General features: G+C 40.0%; 1 protein-coding gene across 1 annotated transcript; it reads right to left on the bottom strand.

Moving 5' to 3' along the window:
* Nucleotides 1–12,815: 12,815 nt before the first annotated feature.
* Nucleotides 12,816–17,123, bottom strand: zgc:56585 (uncharacterized protein LOC393297 homolog). The gene is made up of 8 exons (XM_046325367.1): nucleotides 16,997–17,123; nucleotides 16,773–16,882; nucleotides 16,458–16,581; nucleotides 15,414–15,520; nucleotides 14,872–14,968; nucleotides 14,521–14,597; nucleotides 13,624–13,787; nucleotides 12,816–13,199 (listed from the first exon to the last, which is right to left on the bottom strand). The coding sequence occupies exons 1-8, from the start codon at nucleotides 17,013–17,015 to the stop codon at nucleotides 13,049–13,051; spliced, it is 849 nt and encodes a 282-aa protein (XP_046181323.1). The 5' UTR covers nucleotides 17,016–17,123; the 3' UTR covers nucleotides 12,816–13,048.
* Between the last annotated feature and the right edge of the window lie 1,935 nt (nucleotides 17,124–19,058).

Raw genomic sequence — 19,058 nt, forward strand, 5'->3', positions numbered from 1 at the left:
AGTGAGAGAGGTGTGGATCCAGGTGTCTTTCCCTAAGCACTTTACCTGAAAACACATTTTTGCAACTGTATTTTTCAGTACACCATTGTAGCATTCTACAAGTCCAGAAATGTTGAGGTTGAAATGGCACATGCAAATTCCTCTTAACTTGCATCATGTCACACAGTGTCTTCCTCTTTGAGGTGAAATGTGTTCCCCTATCGCTATCTAAACATTGTGATATACTGAATCGTGGAACAAGTCTTATGACAGGCACTTAGCCACAGTCTTTGCTTCCTCGTATGATGTGGGAAAGGATTCAATCCATTTGGAGTAGCTGTCAACCATAACCAAAATATGTTTTTATTTTACAGGCAAGTATGTAAACAAAATCAATTTGCTTTCTACAAAAGGGCCCCAGGGGACTGGTAGGCTTGACAAAGAGGTCAGTACTTGCTTTCCTGCATTGTGATCTTGTTGTAAAGCATTAACTTACACGTGAGAGAGAATACAGTATACGCATTTGAGTCAAAAAGTGATTAATGATCTATTTTTAGTGTCACGTGTTAATGCCCTTTGATGGACATCCTGCCCGGATGTTCTAACGCTGTTGAGTAAGTGCTTATGTAACATGATAGTGGAGCTGTTTTGGATAAAGCAAATGTCCTGGTGATTTGATGTGTGGTGATTGAGAAAATGTGAAACAGTTGTGAAATTTTGTAGTGAACTTATGGATCTGCTGTGTATCTTGTGACTCCTTGTATATGAAAAAGTAATTTCCGGGGTAGGTCTGTCTGAGTATAATTAAGACCTGTGAACACTACGAGTGGCAAGAAACCTCAAGAGATAAACTACATAAAACATGGCTCCTAGACCAATTCTCGGTGTATTGTGTTCTTCGTGTCAGGAACACAATGACAAACCATTGAGGCCATTCTTTGTGATGCACCTGATTGTTTTAAAGGTGTGATTGATACGAGTGAATGACATATATGGGTTACATTTTCCAACCAGACAATTCAACAGTGAAGATTTTCACAAACAGCTGCTTCGACACCCTTTTTTAGCCAGGGAGTTTTTCTCTTGCGTTGTGCATGAGAGAATGGTTTAAGAGAAGACTTGCTCTGTCAGATCAAACGGGCCCTGACTGGAAAATCCCTGTCTGGGTACACATTGGAAGAGGAAGTCTGCAGTTGAGATGACTTGAAAGCGATAAGAATTTAATCAGTGGCATATAGTCCAGACTCCAAAGTGACAATTTTAGGTTGTGCCGAATTCAATGGCTCAAATGCCACCAAATCTGTTAGTTCGTATGTATTTTCAAAAGCATGCAGTGGTCAACTATTTTGTGCCTGTCTTTAGCTTTAGGTGGGGAGATTATTTTAAAGCGCTTGATATGATAAAACAAGTACAGTGGTTTTTCGTGAACATTTATGATGGGCCCTTCTGTCCTCAAGACATAATTTGGCTTAAAGTCAAGAAGGTTGATATATCATGGAAAAGAAAACATACGAAACCTGGAAGGCCCTGGAGATCCGTCATGAAAGAGACATTGTCTGACATGCTCACAGCTTGAGGACGGGGATTTAGAGACTGGTGTGGGTGTTGGTTTACAATAGACCCTTCTCAAGGTCTTTTCTCTAAGAAAGGAATTCAAAAGTATATATAAATATAAACGTGTTATGCGTGTTATGGAGTATTGTTCAATAATATTGTGTAACCGCATTTCGGTACTGAAGATTTTAAAAGATAATGTAATTTACATTGAATGAATGACAGCTCATCCTGTGTGTGTCTCTGTGTGTGTCTCTGTGTGTGTCTCTGTGTGTGTCTCTGTGTGTGTCTCTGTGTGTGTCTCTGTGTGTGTCTCCGTGTGTGTCTCCGTGTGTGTGTCCGTGGCATGCTGTTCAGTTATACTCAGAGAAACTTACCGAAAAAAAGTATTGTTATTTTGTTACAGGTGAGACATACCCAGAAATGTCAACGTCTTATCAAGTGCTCAAATCTGTACAGCAGCCACACGTACAGTAGCTCCAACTTACAAGAATGTGTTTACAAGACAGTGATGAAAACAGTTTATATGAGCGCTAATTCAAATGTACAAATATATAGTTGATACAATTACCCATTCAAAACTGTTACAAAATCACTTCTCATTGTTTACATTGCAAGGTTTCACAAACATAAAACAACTATCTAATTAATGTTTCTTGGACCAACACTGAGTTTCCTATTTACTAAAGAACAGTCATTAAGACAAAACAAAGACAAAAGAGTTGTAATATAATCTGTATACATGTCATTCTATACTGAAAACAGGTACATTCTGAAAGATTATGATGTTGAAGCGATAACACATGTTTTTATTCAGCTCTCAATTTAGGATAATGCTGTATATTTGATACTTCACTTAACTTTTATTATTTATCGTGTCTCATACCATGCTAATCCACTACCGAGCAATGCCACAGATGTGGAATTAATCCTTCATCCAGAGTATTAATAGACATGATCAGATCCTCTTTCCTATTCAGGCATCATATAATGCACAGCAATAAGCACAGCAATAAAACAATGAAAACCTTAACATGACTACTGTCAGTGTCATTATTTTTGTCACCATCCATCAATGGTTGAATTGCGTTCTTTTTCTTTGTACATGCCCCCGAGCTTCCAATGGCTGGAGCCAAGCAACAGGGTAAATGAAAAAGACCCAAATAAAATATAGGTGAGAAGATGTGGTCAAAGTATCAAACTTTGCTGGTTTATTTAAATTTTTTACATTTTTGTTGTTAAAACAATCAGGTCTTTGCAACATTTGCCATAACTAGTAAGCCTTACATCCCGAATGTATATGTGCTATAAAATATACACATGGGAGGGGTGGGAACACATGTCCTTCTAAGTGATTGTGGACTACAGGAAAAGGAGGACCGAGCACATCCCTGTTCTCATCGACGGGGCTGTAGTGGAGCAGGTTGAGAGCTTCAAGTTCCTTGGTCTCCACATCACCAACAAACTAGAATGGTCCAAACACACCAAGACAGTCGCGAAGAGGGCATGACAAAGCCTATTCCCCCTCAGGAAACTCAAGACTTGGCAAGGGTCCTCAGGTCCTCAAAAGGTTCTACAGCTGCAACATCGAGAGCATTCTGACTGGTTGCATCACTGCCTGGTACGGCAGTTGCTGCCTACCTGGACTATTTGCATTGTGTGCCCCCCCCCCAACCCCACTTTTATATTTGTATGTTATTTTTTCAGATGGAATATAGGAAGATGGTTATTTTAGCCACATCTACTTGCTTGGTGTAGTGTCACTCTTCCATATAATAGCTGTGCATTTATTGGCTGCAATAACTGCCAATTTAATTAATCTGGTTTTGCTACCAATATTAACTGGTAGAACAGAGTCAACTCCATGAAGAATAAGGGAAGGATCTATTGGTACCGTCATATTAGTGACCTGTGATAAGATCTGAATAATGTCTTACCAATAATTGCTTAGTTCAGGGCAGGACAACAACATGTTGAATATTTAGAATTGATCTTATACAGACTCTAAATGACAGACGCTGAGCATCTTAAAAGAGCTTTCCCCATTTTTATCCTAAACAATGAGACCAAGGTCATCATGCCACTTTATGCAAGCCTTCAGAGCTTCATCATTCCCTAACAGAGCTTGAAGACCAGAGTAATTCATTAGGGATGTTCCTTAACAGCTGGTTCCAGGTACCTTTAAACATTACAGTACTGCAGAATTTCACTAACTGCTCACCCAAGGCACCTACCTCAGGAAGCCTTTCAAAAGGGAGAGATACAGAATCATTGTTTGAACTATTCAGGAAACTTAGTCGACATTCCATCAGTCCTGAAAGAGAAAATAAACATGTACTGTAGCATAGTGAAAACTAAGTACATCTTAATTTGTCCTAAAAATGCAATATTCTATACTACTATGCCTATGTACGTCCCTCTCTTTTCAATTGAGTTGCTGCATTTTGGGCAGGAAGCCTTGATTAAACCATGCATATACATAATCATACTGGAGACACATCAGATGGGGGCAGCAGGTAGCCTAGTGGTTAGAGCGTTGGGTCAGTCACCGATAGGTTTCTGGATTGAATCCCCGAGCTGACAAGGTAAAAATCTGTCATTCTGCCCCTGAACAAGGCAGTTAACCCACTGTTCCCCAGTAGGCCGTCACTGTCAATAAGAATTTTTCTTAACTAACTTGCCTAGTTAAATAAAGGTTACATAAAGGTTACATATAAAAATACAGTGTTGTGTTAACCTCTTGCTCCTACCTGGCATGCAGGCGTCCCATCTAGAGATCTGGAAATGCAAATGCGCTACGCTAAATGCTAATAGTATTAGTTAAAACTCAAATGTTCATTAAAATACACATGCAGGGTATTGAATTAAAGCTACACTCGTCGTGAATCCAGGCAACAAGTCAGATTTTTAAAATGCTTTTCGGCGAAAGCATGAGAAGCTATCTGATGGCATGTAACACCCCAAAAGACCCGCAGGGGACGTAAACAAAATAATTAGCATAGTCGGCGCTACACAAACCGCACAATAAAATATAAAACATTCATTTACCTTTGACCATCTTCTTTGTTGGCACTCCTAGATGTCCCATAATCACTATTGGGTCTTTTTTTCTCTATTAAATCGGTCCATATATAGCCTAGATATCGATCTATGAAGACTGTGATAAACAAAAAAAAATAGCGTTTCATAACGTAACGTCATTTTTTCAAATTAAAGAAGTTGACGATAAACTTTCACAAAACACTTTGAAATACTTTTGTAATGCAACTTTAGGTATTATTCATCAGGAGGCGATGTAAATTCTATAGGTGTCCGTCTGGAAAAAATGTCAGGAGAAATCTCAACCAAAACATCCGGTCGGAGACTGGAGGGAATCGGTTCCCTTGATTCGGTTTGACCAAGAATCAAAGCCGAAGCAAATGACAAGACTCTAGACATCATGTGGAAGCTGTAGGTACTGCAACCTTGGCCTCATTTAATTCGGTTCACCTTGAACAATTCCTGGAAGTGGCGCATAGATATTTATTTCCATTTTCAGTGATCAGATTTTCCTGCACTTTTCGATGAAACGCACGTTCTGTTATAGTCACAGCAGTGATTTAACCAGTTTTATAAACGTCTGAGTGTTTTCTATCCACACATACTAATCATATGCATATACTATATTCCTGTCATGAGCAGCAGGGCGCTGAAATGTTGCGCGATTTTTAACAGAATGTTAAAAAAAGTAGGGGGTAGGAGGTTAAGCAAAATAGGTACCTTCTAAAGTAAACAATCCCAGAGCCCATTTCTTGTAATCTTATTGTCTAGACCTGTTGCCTTGACATATGGCTTGTGTTCAGTACCTTCTGTCCCTGGGTCATCAACTAATTTGTAAGTCGCTCTGGATAAGAGCGTCTGCTAAATGACTTAAATGTAAATGTAGTCAAACTATGAAACCTGTTGTATAACAAATCTGCTAGGGCCTTCAAAACGTTGGTGCTGGCTTATCAGCTCTTGTTTCCCCACAGCCCTTGTACTAAAAACATTTGGATCTACTCACTTCAATTGTGGACAGTGTTCTACGTAAAGGAAACAGATGATTGTTTCAGATGACATTAGTCTTACTCAACTTCTATCGAATTGAGAAGTAATAATCAAAATGTATCTTATTAAATTATTCATACCTCTGTTCCAAAGTTTCCCCACTGTGTCCCTTACAGCCTGTTTGAGTTAGGGGACTACCACTCACTTTCACAGGCGACTTATCCGTGGGTCCACAGGAAGATTTTATTAACCCAAACACCAGCCTTTAATTTAATCAGTCCCAAGGCTCAATCACTCTGTTCACTTAGGCACATAATAAAAACAACAATGCTTTTCACACTTGTATTCGTCATGTGACTTTGTATTGAAACCTTAGCTTTTTCAAATTACTAAAATATTTAATTGAGTGCTGTCTGGATGCTATTAACATATTACCATTCACCATACTGTCAACACATTCAATTTGACCTCAACTGATAGAGCATGAATCTTTCCATTTTACTTTATCAATGTCTTGGTTAATTTCACTAGTCTCCATGTCAGTTTCCATCAACTAGGACCCCCTTCTATTCTTCCCAGGGGCACAACATTCTGAAATGACATTTTTGTCCCCCCAGTTTTATCATTACAATGTGATACAAAAAGCAGCACAGGGTGCTTTAGGAAAGTTGAGCTTAGTTCAGTGTGTATGTGTTGCGCTCTTTCATTGAGTTGTAAAAGCAAGCAGAACATAAACTGGCTACTCTTTTAGTTGCCTGATGTAGCTTTCAAGGTAACTGCTGTTCACCTTAACAAAAACTTATGTGTTTATTCGCAGTGTTGAGCTAGTATTGTAACTTATATGTAACATTCGCTAATGTTTCATTCCCTCTCGAGTGAGGGGAATGAATAAGCTACACTAGCTAGTACCTGCCACAGCCAGGTCAGCTCTAGCCTCTTGTTATCCGTCAGATAGCGATATGAGGTGGCTTTATTACTATCTAACAGCTGTTTGTGTGGAAAGGTTTTGTAGCCTTTTTTGTCCCGTTTCAGAAGTAAATTAACTTGGCTAGATTTCGCCAGTTGATGTACCGTTAGAGAGAGCTGGCCAAAAGTTGGCTAACGTTAGTTATTTTCTGAATCAAACGATGAAACCATCGGCCAATGATTGAAGATTGATATTCTGATGTTTTTTCAGTGCAATGTGAGTTATATTAGTCAGTGTAACGTTATTGATCTGTCAGTATCCCTAGCTAATTCCCTACTTTTCACACTGACAGTAATACACAGCTCTAATGTTACAGGCTTCACTGTCATGGTGCAGTGTAGAAGTCTGCCTGTGACATATTTCTTCATCCCACTCCCGCCTGCACCCGCTGGTTCTGTCCTAATCCCACCCTCTTCCCACAAGAACTGGTCCCAAACCCAACAGCAGTGTTGCAAAATTATTTTAGGCGCAGCTCACTTACCAGCCATGTTCCCAACAATAGGCAATATCAAATGCGCAAAAATAACTTATTCTTATGTTTAATTACCAGAGATGCTCACATGGCCCTTATAGCCCAGTAATATAATATATCAGCCGATATGCTAAATAAAAAGAAACTACACTATGAAACAAAGAAATTATATGAAGAATGATAGTAAAAGGTTTGGGGAACCTTAAATGGAATTCTGGGGAAAGAAGTCAACTCTGCTCCTGCATTTATTGAATCAGATGGCTCATTCATCAAAGCCCACTGATATTGCAAACTACTTTAATGATGTTTTCATTGGAAAGATAAGCAAACTTTGGGATGACATGCCAGCAACAAACACTGACACTACACATCCAAGTATATTGGACCAAGTTATGAAAGACAAGAATTGTACTTTTGAATTCTGTAAAGTCAGTGTGGAAGAGGTGAAAAAATTATTGCTGTCTTTCAACAATGACAAGCCACCTGGGTCTGACAATCTAGATGGAAAATTACTGAGGATAATAGCAGACGATATTGCCACATCTTCAATTTAAGTCTACTAGAGTGCGTGTACCCTCAGGCCTGGAGGGAAGCTAAAGTCATTCTGCTACCCAAGAACAGTAAAAAAAAACTTTACTGGCTCAAATAGTCAACCAATCAGCCTGTTACCAACCCTTAGTAAACTTCTGGAAAAAAGAAGTTTGATATGCACAATGCTATTTTACAGTAAACAAATTAACAACAGAATTTCAGAATGCTTTTAGGGAAGGACACTCAACAGGCACAGCACTTAGACAAATTAATGATTGGCTGACACCCCCTGCAATAATGTGGATAAAGAGTTATTTGTTTAACAGAACAGAGGGTGTTCTTTAATGGAAGCTTATAAAATATAATCTAGTTATAATCAGGAATTCCCCAGGATAGCTGTTTAGGCCCCTTGCTTTTTCAATTTTTACTAAAAGACATGCCACTGACTGAGTAAAGCCAGAGTTTCTATGTATGCTGATGACTCAATACTATACACGTCAGCTACTACAGCAACTGAAATGACTGCAACACTTAAAAAGCTGCAGTTAGTTTCAGAGTGGGTGGCAAGGAATAAGTTAACCCTAAATATTTCTAGAACTAAATGCACTGTATTTGGAACAAAACTCAATAAATATCAACTAATCTTGTATTAAATCATGTGGAATTGAGCAAGTTGAGATGGCTAAACTGCTTTGAGTAACGCTAGATTGTAAACTGTCATGGTCAAAACATATTGATGCGGTAGTAGCTAAAATGGAGAGAAGTCTGTATAATAAAGCAATGCTCTGCCTTAACACTATCAACAAGGCAGGTCCTACATAATAATAAATATAATAATAATATAATATAATACAGACCCTAGTTTGGTCGCACCTTGACTAGTGTGTGGTCAGGTGCCACAAAGGTATTGGGAAAACTGCAATTGGCTCAGAACAAGGCAGCTCTGCTGGCCCTTGGATGTACACAGAGAGCTAATAATACTATTCATGTCAATCTCTCCTGGCTGACAGTGGAGGAGAAATAGACTATTGCTACTTTTATGAGAGGTATTGACATGTTGAATGGACCGAGCTGTCTGTCTAAAACTACTGGCACACAGCTCGGACACCCATGCATACCCTACAAGATGTCTTTTCACAGTCCGAAATTACAGAACAGACTACGGGAGGCACACAGTACTACATAGAGCCATGACTACATGGAACTCTATTCCACATCAAGTAACTGACACAAGCAGTAAAATTAGATTTAAAAAACAGCTTATGGACCAGCAGGAAAGCAAGAAACATTGGCAGACACATGCATACGCACACTCAATAACATACGCACTATACATACACATGGATTTAGTACTGTAGATATGTGGTGGAGTAGGGTCCTGAGGGCACGCAGTGGGTTGTGAAATCAGTGAATTGTAATGTTTTAAAATTGTATAAACTGCCTTAATTTTGCACGACCCCAGGAAGAGTAGCTACTGTTTTGGCAGCAGCTAAAGGCGATCCATAATTAATACAGGATTGTGTAAAATGCAGGAAATTAGCTTTAGATGGCCCAACAAATTATGGGGGAGGACCATCAGACTCCCCGTGAGGTTGTCCCCCCCCACTTCTAAAACAAAAGTCTTGCCCCTGATTCTTTCCAATAGGAAAACCCTCTCAATCTCTACTGCTAACACACATGGATCACTCCCAAACAATGTTTTGCTTTTAACCCCATTGTAAGGTATAAAAACAAACATGATAACTTTTGTTGACCGGGATGCTTTCGTCAAGGATCTCTCTGTACTTTGCTCCGTTCATCTTTCCCTCGATCCTGACCAGTCTCCCAGTCCCCGGCGCTGAAAAACATCCCCACAGCATGATGCTGCCACCATTATGCTTCACCGTAGAGATGCCTGGTTTCCCCAGACGTGACACTTGGCATTCAGGCCTATAAGAGTTAAATCTTGGTTTCATCATACCAGAGAATCTAGTTTCTCATGGTTAGTCTTTAGGTTCCTATTGCCAAACTCCAAGCAGGCTGTCAATTGGCTTTTACTGAGCAGTGAATTTCTTTTACTGAGCAGTGGATTCCATCTGTCCACTCCACCATAAAGGCCCAATTGGTGGAGTGCTTCAGAAATGGTTGTCCTTCTGGAAGGTTCTGCCATCTCCAGAGAGGAACTCTGGAGTGCTGTCAGTGACCATCGGGTTTTTGGTCACCTCCCTGACCAAGGCCCTTCTCCCCCGATTGGCCGGGCCAGCTCTAGGAAAAGTCTTGGTGGTTCCAAACTTCCTCCGTTTAAGAATGGTGGAGGCCACTGTATTCTTGGGGAACTTCAATATTGCAGAAATATGTTGGTACCCTTCCCCAGATCTGTGCCTCAACACAATCCTATCTCGGAACTCTACGGACAATTCCTTTGACCTCATGGCTTGGTTTTTGCTCTGACATGCACTGTCAACGGTGGAACCTTATATAGACAGGTGTGTGTCCAATCAATTTAATTTAGCAAAGGTGGACTCTAATCAAGTTGTAGAAACATGAAGGACGAGCAATGGAAACGGGATGCACCAGAGTCCAATTGAGTCTGATAGCAAAGGGTCTGAATACTTACACTACCTTTCAAAAGTTTGGGGTCACTTAGAAATGTCCTTGTTTTTGAAAGAAAAGCACATTTCTTGTCCATTAACGTCAAATTAATCATACAGTTTAGACGGTCATTTGCAACAATTGTAGCTGAAAAATAACTGATTTTTATGGAATATCTACATAGGCATACAGAGGCCCATTATCAGCAACCATCACTTCTGTGTTCCAATGGCATTGTTACGGATACAGTTATCATGTGTGTGTGTATCCTGTGTGTGTGTTTCTTTTCTCTCCTTCTCCCCTCACAGGTGATAATCATCACTCCCCAATCAGTCAACAATCAATCATCAATCAAAAGACACACCTCCTCCTATTTCCTGACCTATCACAGTTCCTTCCCCATGGTTTAAAAACCCCATCATTTGTTTGTTCTAAAGCTCAGCTCAAGCTCAGCTCAATCTCTAGCTCAATCTCTCTGTAAATGCCATGTCTGTAGGTCTCTGTGTTTCACTCTCGCTTTGTGTCTTAAACCTCTCTTGTTTAAAGCACCTCCATAGCACTTTGTCATCACCTGTGAGTATTGTTTTTGGTTATGGTGTTTGTTTGTTGCTGGTGGGAAAAGGGGGAAACCAAGACAAGTCGCCCATGGGCATACACTACCCGTAGGTGAACTTTGTTAAATACACTAGTTAGAACTGGGCGGACCACCCACTGTATTTTTGGTTAGTTAGTTAGCTGTTGTTAAAGTAGGCTAGTCTAGCTTAGGGGTGTTTTTGAATACTTATTGTTACTTTCCTTGGGTCCAGCTCAGCCCCTTTTCCTGCTCCCCCCATTACCGTGTGTTTATAAATAAACCTAGAGTTTGACGGTAGATTTCTGTTGTCGTGGTTATTTCGTGCACACTTTTACTTTGTCACAATAATAATTTGCATGAGTTATGTTACGGGTCTCATTACCATCCCCCCTAGACTGTCGGGCCAAAAGGGATTCGTAACAGGCATGTTAGCTCATCCAAACTTTCAAAGTTTATCATTTTAAAAGGCTAATTGATCATTAGACAACCCTTTTTCAATTATGTTAGCACAGCTGAAAACTGTTGTTTTGATCAAAGAAGCAATAAAACTGGCCTTCTTTAGACTAGTTAAGTATCTGGAGCATCAGCATTTGTGGGTTCAAAATGGCCAGCATCATTAAATAGTCCCTGCAAAACACCAGTCTCAACGTCAACAGTGATGCGGCGACTCCGGGATGCTTGGGGCTTTTGTGGTCAGATGGATGTCTGGGACCAAATGAGCGTAACTGATGGAAAAAGTCAGGTCACTCATCTAGGTCACGGCACCGAAGGTTATGGAAAACTCAATCGAAAGATTAGCCTCTAACGACGAGCAATCCCGTATCCGGAAGCGTAATCATAGCCTCAAGCACATTACCATAACGCAACGTTTCCTATTCATGAAAATCGCAAATGAAATAAATATTCAAACACAAGCGTAGCCTTTTTGCGTTACAGCCAACGCTAGACAAGCATTTGTGTAAGTTTAGCATGGCATAATGCTAGGCTGTGCTGGCAGCAGGCAACATTTTCACAAAAATAAGAAAAGCAACCAAATTAAATCATTTACCTTTGAAGAACTTCAGATGCTTTCGCTCAGACTCCCAGTTAGATAGCAAATGTTCCTTTTTTCCCAAAAATATTTTTTTTGCAGGCGAAAAACGTCACGTTTGTTCATCCTGCTTGGCTGAGAAATCGACAAATACTTCAACTAAAATGCATTAGCATAACGCAACTTTTTCTATTCATGAAAATGGCAAATGAAATGAAATAAATATTGAAACAAGCTTAGCCTTTTAACACTCATCTCAGATTTTCAAAATATGCTTTTCAACCAAAGCTACACAAGCATTTGTAAGAGTATTGATAGCTGGCATAGCATTAAGCAGGCAACATTTTCACAAAAACAAGAAAAGCATTCAAATAAAATAATATACCTTTGAAGAACTTCGGATGTTTTCAATGAGGAGACTCTGTTAGATAGCAAATGTTAATTTTTTCCAAAAATATTATTTGTGTAGGAGAAATCGCTCCGTTTTCATCACTTTTGGCTAAGAAAAAAAAACAAATTCATTCACTACAACACCGAACTTCTTTCCAAATTAACTCCATAATATTGACAGAAACATGGCAAATGTTGTTTAGAATCATCCAAGGTGTTTTTCACATATCTATTTGATGATAAATCCTTTATGGCAGTTGGGTTTCTCCTCAGTAGCAAATGGAAAAGTACTTGCAGCTGGAGATTACGCAATAATTGCAACGGAGGACACCAAGCGACCACCTGGTAAATGTAGTCTATGGTCAAGCTTCCAATGATATGCCTACAAATACGTCACAATGCTGCAGACACCTTGGGGAAAACGTGGAAAAGGTAAGCTGACTCCTAGCTCCTCCACAGCCAAGGAGTCATTGCCATGAGGCGGTTTCAAAAAAATGCAGCACTTCCTGATTGTATATTTATCTGTGTTTTCTGTAACATCAGTTCTGTGGCACTCAGACAATATCTTTGCAGTTTTGTAAACGTCAGTGTTTTCTTTCCAAAGCTGTCAATTATATGCATAGTCGAGCATCTTTTCGTGACAAAATATCTTGTTTAAAACTGGAACGTTTTTCATTCAAATTAAGAGCGCCCCCTATCGAAGAAGTTAAGGCAGAGACTATTTAATTGTATAATAGAAAAATCTTTAATCATGCAGCTGCGAGAATGAGATCTCTGAATTCACAGGTAAGAAGTCGAAGAGTAAATGGTTACATATCCCTTATATAGTGGGAGGTGATAATACAATCATGTTGTGTAAACAAGTTATTTTATACAAGCAACAGGACCAGAACACACAGGTCCAGGGCTTCTGTTAGTGTGCAGACATACCACCTAGCTGGGGGAGGGATTCTGCTACAGAGAGGGGGCAAGGATACTGGGCAGCTGGGAAGCCACTTGGCGAAACGTTACGTATGAAGCTCCCTCCTTCCGTACCATAAGGGCCTCTCTGTTTCGACTCTCATCCGTCACCAGCTTCAAGAAGTTCTTGGCTACCTCAGAGACTCTGAAATGCAACATGTGACAACACGTCCTTAGCATACTGTAAAACAGATCAACCCGTTCCGCTCTTCCCTACCTAGCAGTGAGCATGGAGCACACATACCTGCCTACAGGTTGCAGCACTGACAAGCCCCTGTTGTTACTAGTGAATTCTCTGGAGTGTATGGGTAATGGAGTAATATTCTGGGTTGTTATAAGTTGACTGTCTTATACACCATGCAAGGTATTAACATCTATTTGTTTGTGGGATGCGATTTTGTAGCATACTGTCATTGGGTAAATCACAACACTGTAGTTTAGTAGGTAGTGAGTTAACTGCTCTAAATGTGTAGTGTTCATGCTTCTGTGCTATAGTAGGCCACATGGGGTGGGGGTAACGAATCGAACACTGCCCATCTAATGAAAGGGGCTGGGGAGGACAGACTCACTCAAGCACACCAAACTGTTCCAGTAGTTTCTCTGCCACTCCCCTCAGACCTGCGAACTGTCCCGCAGTCTCCTCTAAACTCAGGGAGGAGAGAATGGCGGTTTGGACGAAAGCAGGGCAGAGGACATTAATTCGCACCCCGTAGTCACACAAACTGGAGACATCCTGTCAGAAAACACACACAAGCATCATGTTTACTGTCCACTGACACAGGAAACCTAAATTGAGCATGAGGAACTAACGTTCAGCTATTACTTTTGTTGTGGTTTTCCTGTACAAATTACCAAATGCCCTGCTACCACGTTCTCTCACAGTTACAATGCAAATGCAACAGATAGCAGAAAAAGGAGATGGCATTTTTGTCACCCTGGTTGTCTGTGCTGCAGAGATAAGCAATCCTCTTTCTGATCTGATGTCTGCTTTTACACAGACACTTAAGTGCTCTAAGGATCTAAATCAAACCTGTGTTGCATCCCAAATGGCACCCTATTGTGCACTACTTTTGACCAGGTCCCATAGGGACGCCACATTTGGGACAACTCATAATTGTGCGCGTTAGTCTAATCTACATACTCTGGCTCTTTGGAATCAATTGACTTCACACAGTGCATGATCAAAATAAGTATGTGAAGTCACACTGAGCAATTGTCTATGCCCCTATGCCTAGAACCCTAAGTTTTTCCTGACCATGTGGCCCTTGTTAGAACATATTACTGTAGAAACTCCTGGTCATATGCTTTTCTCAATCCTCCTGCCTTTAGAAACCTATGAGCAGTGTCTAACCCCCGGGAGGAGAGATGCTGATGAAGGCTGTTGTCATAACATCCGTTAGTTTGACCTCTGCAGCTGCTAAAGACCGAGTGGAGCACACCAATTCCTGATTCTAAGAGGGACATACCGCCATAGCCCGACTGAACCCCACCACCCCGTGTTTGGTGGCTGTGTAGATGGGAGCAGTCAGCAGAGGACCCAAACCTACGGAAAGGCAGAGAAACATCATTTCAGTCAGATGTCAGAACAGAAGACACAAGATCTGCATCCCAAATGGCACACTATTCCCTATTTAGTGCACTACTTTTGACCAGGGCCCATAGCACCCTAGTCAAAAGTTGTGCACTTAATGTTCCAAAATTATAGTGAATAGAGTGACACTTGTGTATCGGGAGTCAGCCAAGGAACTCTGAATTGTCATTATAATAACTGAAGTGAAAAGTAACTGACGTGGAAGTAAATCAAATGGACACTGCACCTGCCATAGACGCTATGTTGACGATGACGCCTCCCTGCCCTCTGTTCTGCTTTTTCATGTGCTGGAGAGCCAGATATGTGCCTCTCACCACTCCATTCTGTAGGGCAGCACAGGGTGATCATAACAGTACAGCAGCCAAATGTGCTTAACATTATGGAATGGAAATAATCAGAACATTTTAAGAGTATTCCCAAAATTAAAAACAAGATATAAAAATGTAAAAGTCATAAAACATTAAAAATAAGAAAAGAACTGCCATAAAACATAGTCCTATAAAACAGAAGAGCAATGACAATACATATTCATACCAACCACTTAACATACTTTTCATAAATGTGTTTTCTATAAGTATGGTGTGTATCTTACACAGAGAAGACACGTTCTGTCATGTGTATTCTTATATACGAGCACGTCATAGCCAAAGTATACGCCACTTTTTCTGACTGCTCAGCTAACAACCAACATTGTTTTTCACAACAGCTTCCCTAAAAACTCAGTAAACTCAGTCCTAAAACAACAGAAAAAAAAATACTTCATCTTACGAGGTTTATAGACACACATTTCTCCCAGTTCGTCTCATCGATGATACCAGCGTTGTTGCAGACGATGTCTAAGCCCCCAAACGCCTCTACCGTTTTCTGAAAGGCATCTGTCAACAGAATAGAAATGTCACCGTGAGTTGCAAAGTGAAGAAAAAGGTGCGAGGGAGTTACTTCTAACTTGTTATTTTGGGTGTGTTAGTAAATTCAACCTGGAGTGCCAGAGTGCGCTCAAGGCGTTCTTAAATTCAGAGCGTTGTTAGATTGTCCGGAAATTCCAAGCGTTTGTGACTGTAACTGTGCTGCTGAAAACAATTGAATTACGCTTTTTTTCCCCCAGACGTGTACTGACACCGGCCATATTCAACGGGTTTTGAACGTTTGTAAATTCATCAGATGTTCGACGCTCTGGCACACTCCGACGAGAAAGCTTTGAAATCGGAGTAGATAGCCAGAGCGAATGTACAAACGCACCCTTTAGTTAATGGAAGTCCTTCCCGGTATTACTGTGTCAGAACTTTGTTGAAAAAATATATTGTATATCTGCTTCTTTTTGAATCTACGTTGTAATGCATTGGAACCACTGTGTTGATTTGAGGGTAAATAGTCCATACATTACATAAATGGTTCTGCTCCTTGAGGAATTAGTGTGCCTAAAAAAACCACAAAAGAATGCAGCATAGAAGGCAATCCACACGTTTAGCCTGGCTGTAGGCTTACTGTAGTCTATATGACTGGTGTGTGTGTGTGTGTGTGTGTGTGTGTGTGTGTGTAAAGTAAAACCCAATTGCTGCTCAAAGTTCCTCAAGTATATATGCAACAAGATTTATAGATTGGAATAATTGTATTTTCCCCAGAGGAAACTTCAGTTGTGGCAAGTCGATAATTGTAGCCTAATATTTATCTTTGTTAATCAACATTATCTGAAATCACTACCAGTGTTGAGGTAATGATGAACAGAATGGATATGGACAGTTGTGGTTCTTTCCTTAAAGCGTTTACAAGTATCTCAATATGTTACTAAATTATAAAGCAGTCATGATTTACCTTTTAGTTGTTCCTCAGATTCAACCGTGCAGGGAAGAAACAGTGTTCTGTCTGGTCCATATTCTTTATCAAAGGCAGCCTTCAAATCCTTCCCCCCTGACTCATTTATATCCAACAGGGCTACCTAAACATACAGAACAACCAATATTACTTTTAATAAAGAAAATCATGGAACATCGAATAAATCTATTTTGATTACGTTTATTTATTTTAATATTAGAAGTCATTTACAAAACGTAACGCATATTGTAGCATGTATTCTGACAGTGAAAAACAAAAGTTTCATTGATTGACAACACTGACGCGGACTCTTACCTTTGCTCCTTTTTGCAAAAGAATTTCTGAGAAACCTTTTCCCAAACCTTGCACCGCACCAGTCACTAAAGCCACTTTGCCATGTAACTCCATCACTGAAACAAGGTAGCCTGATAAGCAGAGAAGACGCGGTAACAAACTTCTTCAAACTCACCCAAAAACTAAACTGTTGACGTCGCGGAGAAACGTCCTAAAGTCAGCACTGAGTCCATGTCAGAAGCTACCTGATTTGATGATCAACATCCTTCAATGACGTCGGATCGTTGGTTGTAAGAATTGCGCACGCACTTTGTAGAACGGTGGGACACCTTCAGCAAAGACAGTACACTAGGAAGAGAGGCGAACACTGCTTCTGCAATAGAAATCCCCGATCACGTAAGCGATGCCATGCGTAGGAACACTTCATTGGGTCTAACGGCCGTCTCGTGCCGAACTGCGCATGTGTGAGCCGTCAAATCAAAATCACTCCAAAGTTGTTTTTTGACAAATGAAAACGTGTCAGTTTGTCACTTTCACGAGGTTGGAGTAATAATATGGTCAACTACTTAAGACATTGGCTCGAATCTAGGTTGTGCCTTTAGATTTCGAGAAAATTAATGACTAAATAAAACAATTGCAATTCTCTTACCCCAAACTCCGGCCTGGAATATTTGGTCTGTTTCGCAAGCGTTTCCGGAAGTCTCGCGGTGTTGCGCCTCTGAGTTTAGTAACTCTGTGCCTTCAGGCTACAATTTTTGGGGGCGCTGTCCTTGGACCCTTAGTTATGGCTTACTAATAACCTATAGCTAATAATATTAGCATAATAGGCTGTAATATGTATTTTATGCAAAACCTTTTAAACAGACTGAAAATAGCTGTTGTAGTCTGAATCATTATGGAATGAAGAAAATACTGTATACGGGAGTCATACCTTATTTTTGTTTTGAGATCCTAGGTATGAATATTTCTATATATTATTTTGAAATTCACAAATCCTGATCTTCTTTCTCTCAAGTCCAACCTACAGCAATTACATTCCTCCCTTTACAGTACCGACCCTTACAGAAACATAATACTTTAGTTGCATATTTGACCACTAGATGGGAGTAAATAATCATGTGTCATAAGTCTGTCAATGCTTCTTTTACTTCCTCCCTTTTCCTTAAAGAGCTCTGCTAGGAGCTCTCACCCATCAACACTTGACATCAGTATTGATGTAGGATAGGTTATATAAAACGGAAGCCAAGTGAACTATGTAAATACATCTGCAGTCCACTGTCATTCTGTATTGGAAGTGTCCATTTTGTATCTTGGTTGTGTCTCAACAAGCAAGCTCAGCCTTTAGACATGCACATCATGAAAGGGTTACAAGATTTAATAAACATTTATGTTGCCAACAGACACTATTGTGAAAAATAAGGACAATAATTAAGTGCCTTTACAATTGAATCAATCAAATGTTCTCAGCGGAATATAACAATTATTTCAAAATGAAATATTACTTCTTCCATAGTTAAATACCACAACTTAAAATTAAAAAATCATCAAAAACAGAAAGAAATGCATAAAACAATATAAGCATATGTCAAAAGCTCAATGCATGATTAATAGTCTCAGCCAGGTCACTCATGATACAAGTCAGTATTCAACATCCATCCATTTCTGCCTAGTTAAATAAAGGTTAAATGAAAAGATACAATTCTGAGGACGTCAGGAGATGATGTGGGAACTGGCCACATAGGCTTAAAACAAGAATAACTTTCTATCCCAACCCTTAACCTTAACCACTCAGAGTTAATTCCTAACTTTAACCCTAACCTTAAAATGTGAATTTAATGCCTAAACTTAACCTTAAACACTTCAAACTTTTACATTTGGAACAACTCTGAAATTTGAAGTTTGAGAAACATGGATGAACGACTAATTCTGACGTGAGACTGATAACTAGTTGTCTATCTACTGTATTCACTATCTGTGTGTGTTCTCTTGGTCAAATTTCTGTGAGGGACGATAGGAGGGAGGGGGGTAGCAGAACTATCAGTTTCTGTCACATATGGCACACCCTACCCTGATAGCCGTTCCTCTACTCACTGGGAGGGGTTGATTACAGGAACATCCCACAGACAGCACACTGGGAGTTCCCTATTCATAAACTTCCCATCAAAATAACTAGTTAAATTCAACACCGAAACACATCAACTCCACAGTAAATGTAGGCCTATACTCCCTCACTCAGCAGGGTACCTGATTACAGGAGCATCCCACAGCTTACTGCTCATAACCTGACCTCCCCACAAGAGTAACTGT

This window comes from Oncorhynchus gorbuscha, linkage group LG01 (genome assembly GCF_021184085.1).
Source record: "Oncorhynchus gorbuscha isolate QuinsamMale2020 ecotype Even-year linkage group LG01, OgorEven_v1.0, whole genome shotgun sequence".
In the NCBI taxonomy this organism is placed as follows: domain Eukaryota; kingdom Metazoa; phylum Chordata; class Actinopteri; order Salmoniformes; family Salmonidae; genus Oncorhynchus; species Oncorhynchus gorbuscha.

Bases quoted from the DNA above. Each gene is read 5' to 3' on its own strand.
- zgc:56585 (XM_046325367.1), bottom strand. The intron at 14,969-15,413 runs GTAAGATGAAGT...GCTGCCCTACAG, and splicing joins AATGTGTGTCTATAAACCTC to AATGGAGTGGTGAGAGGCAC. The intron at 13,200-13,623 runs GTGAGTCTGTCC...GTTGCATTTCAG, and splicing joins GAACAGTTTGGTGTGCTTGA to AGTCTCTGAGGTAGCCAAGA.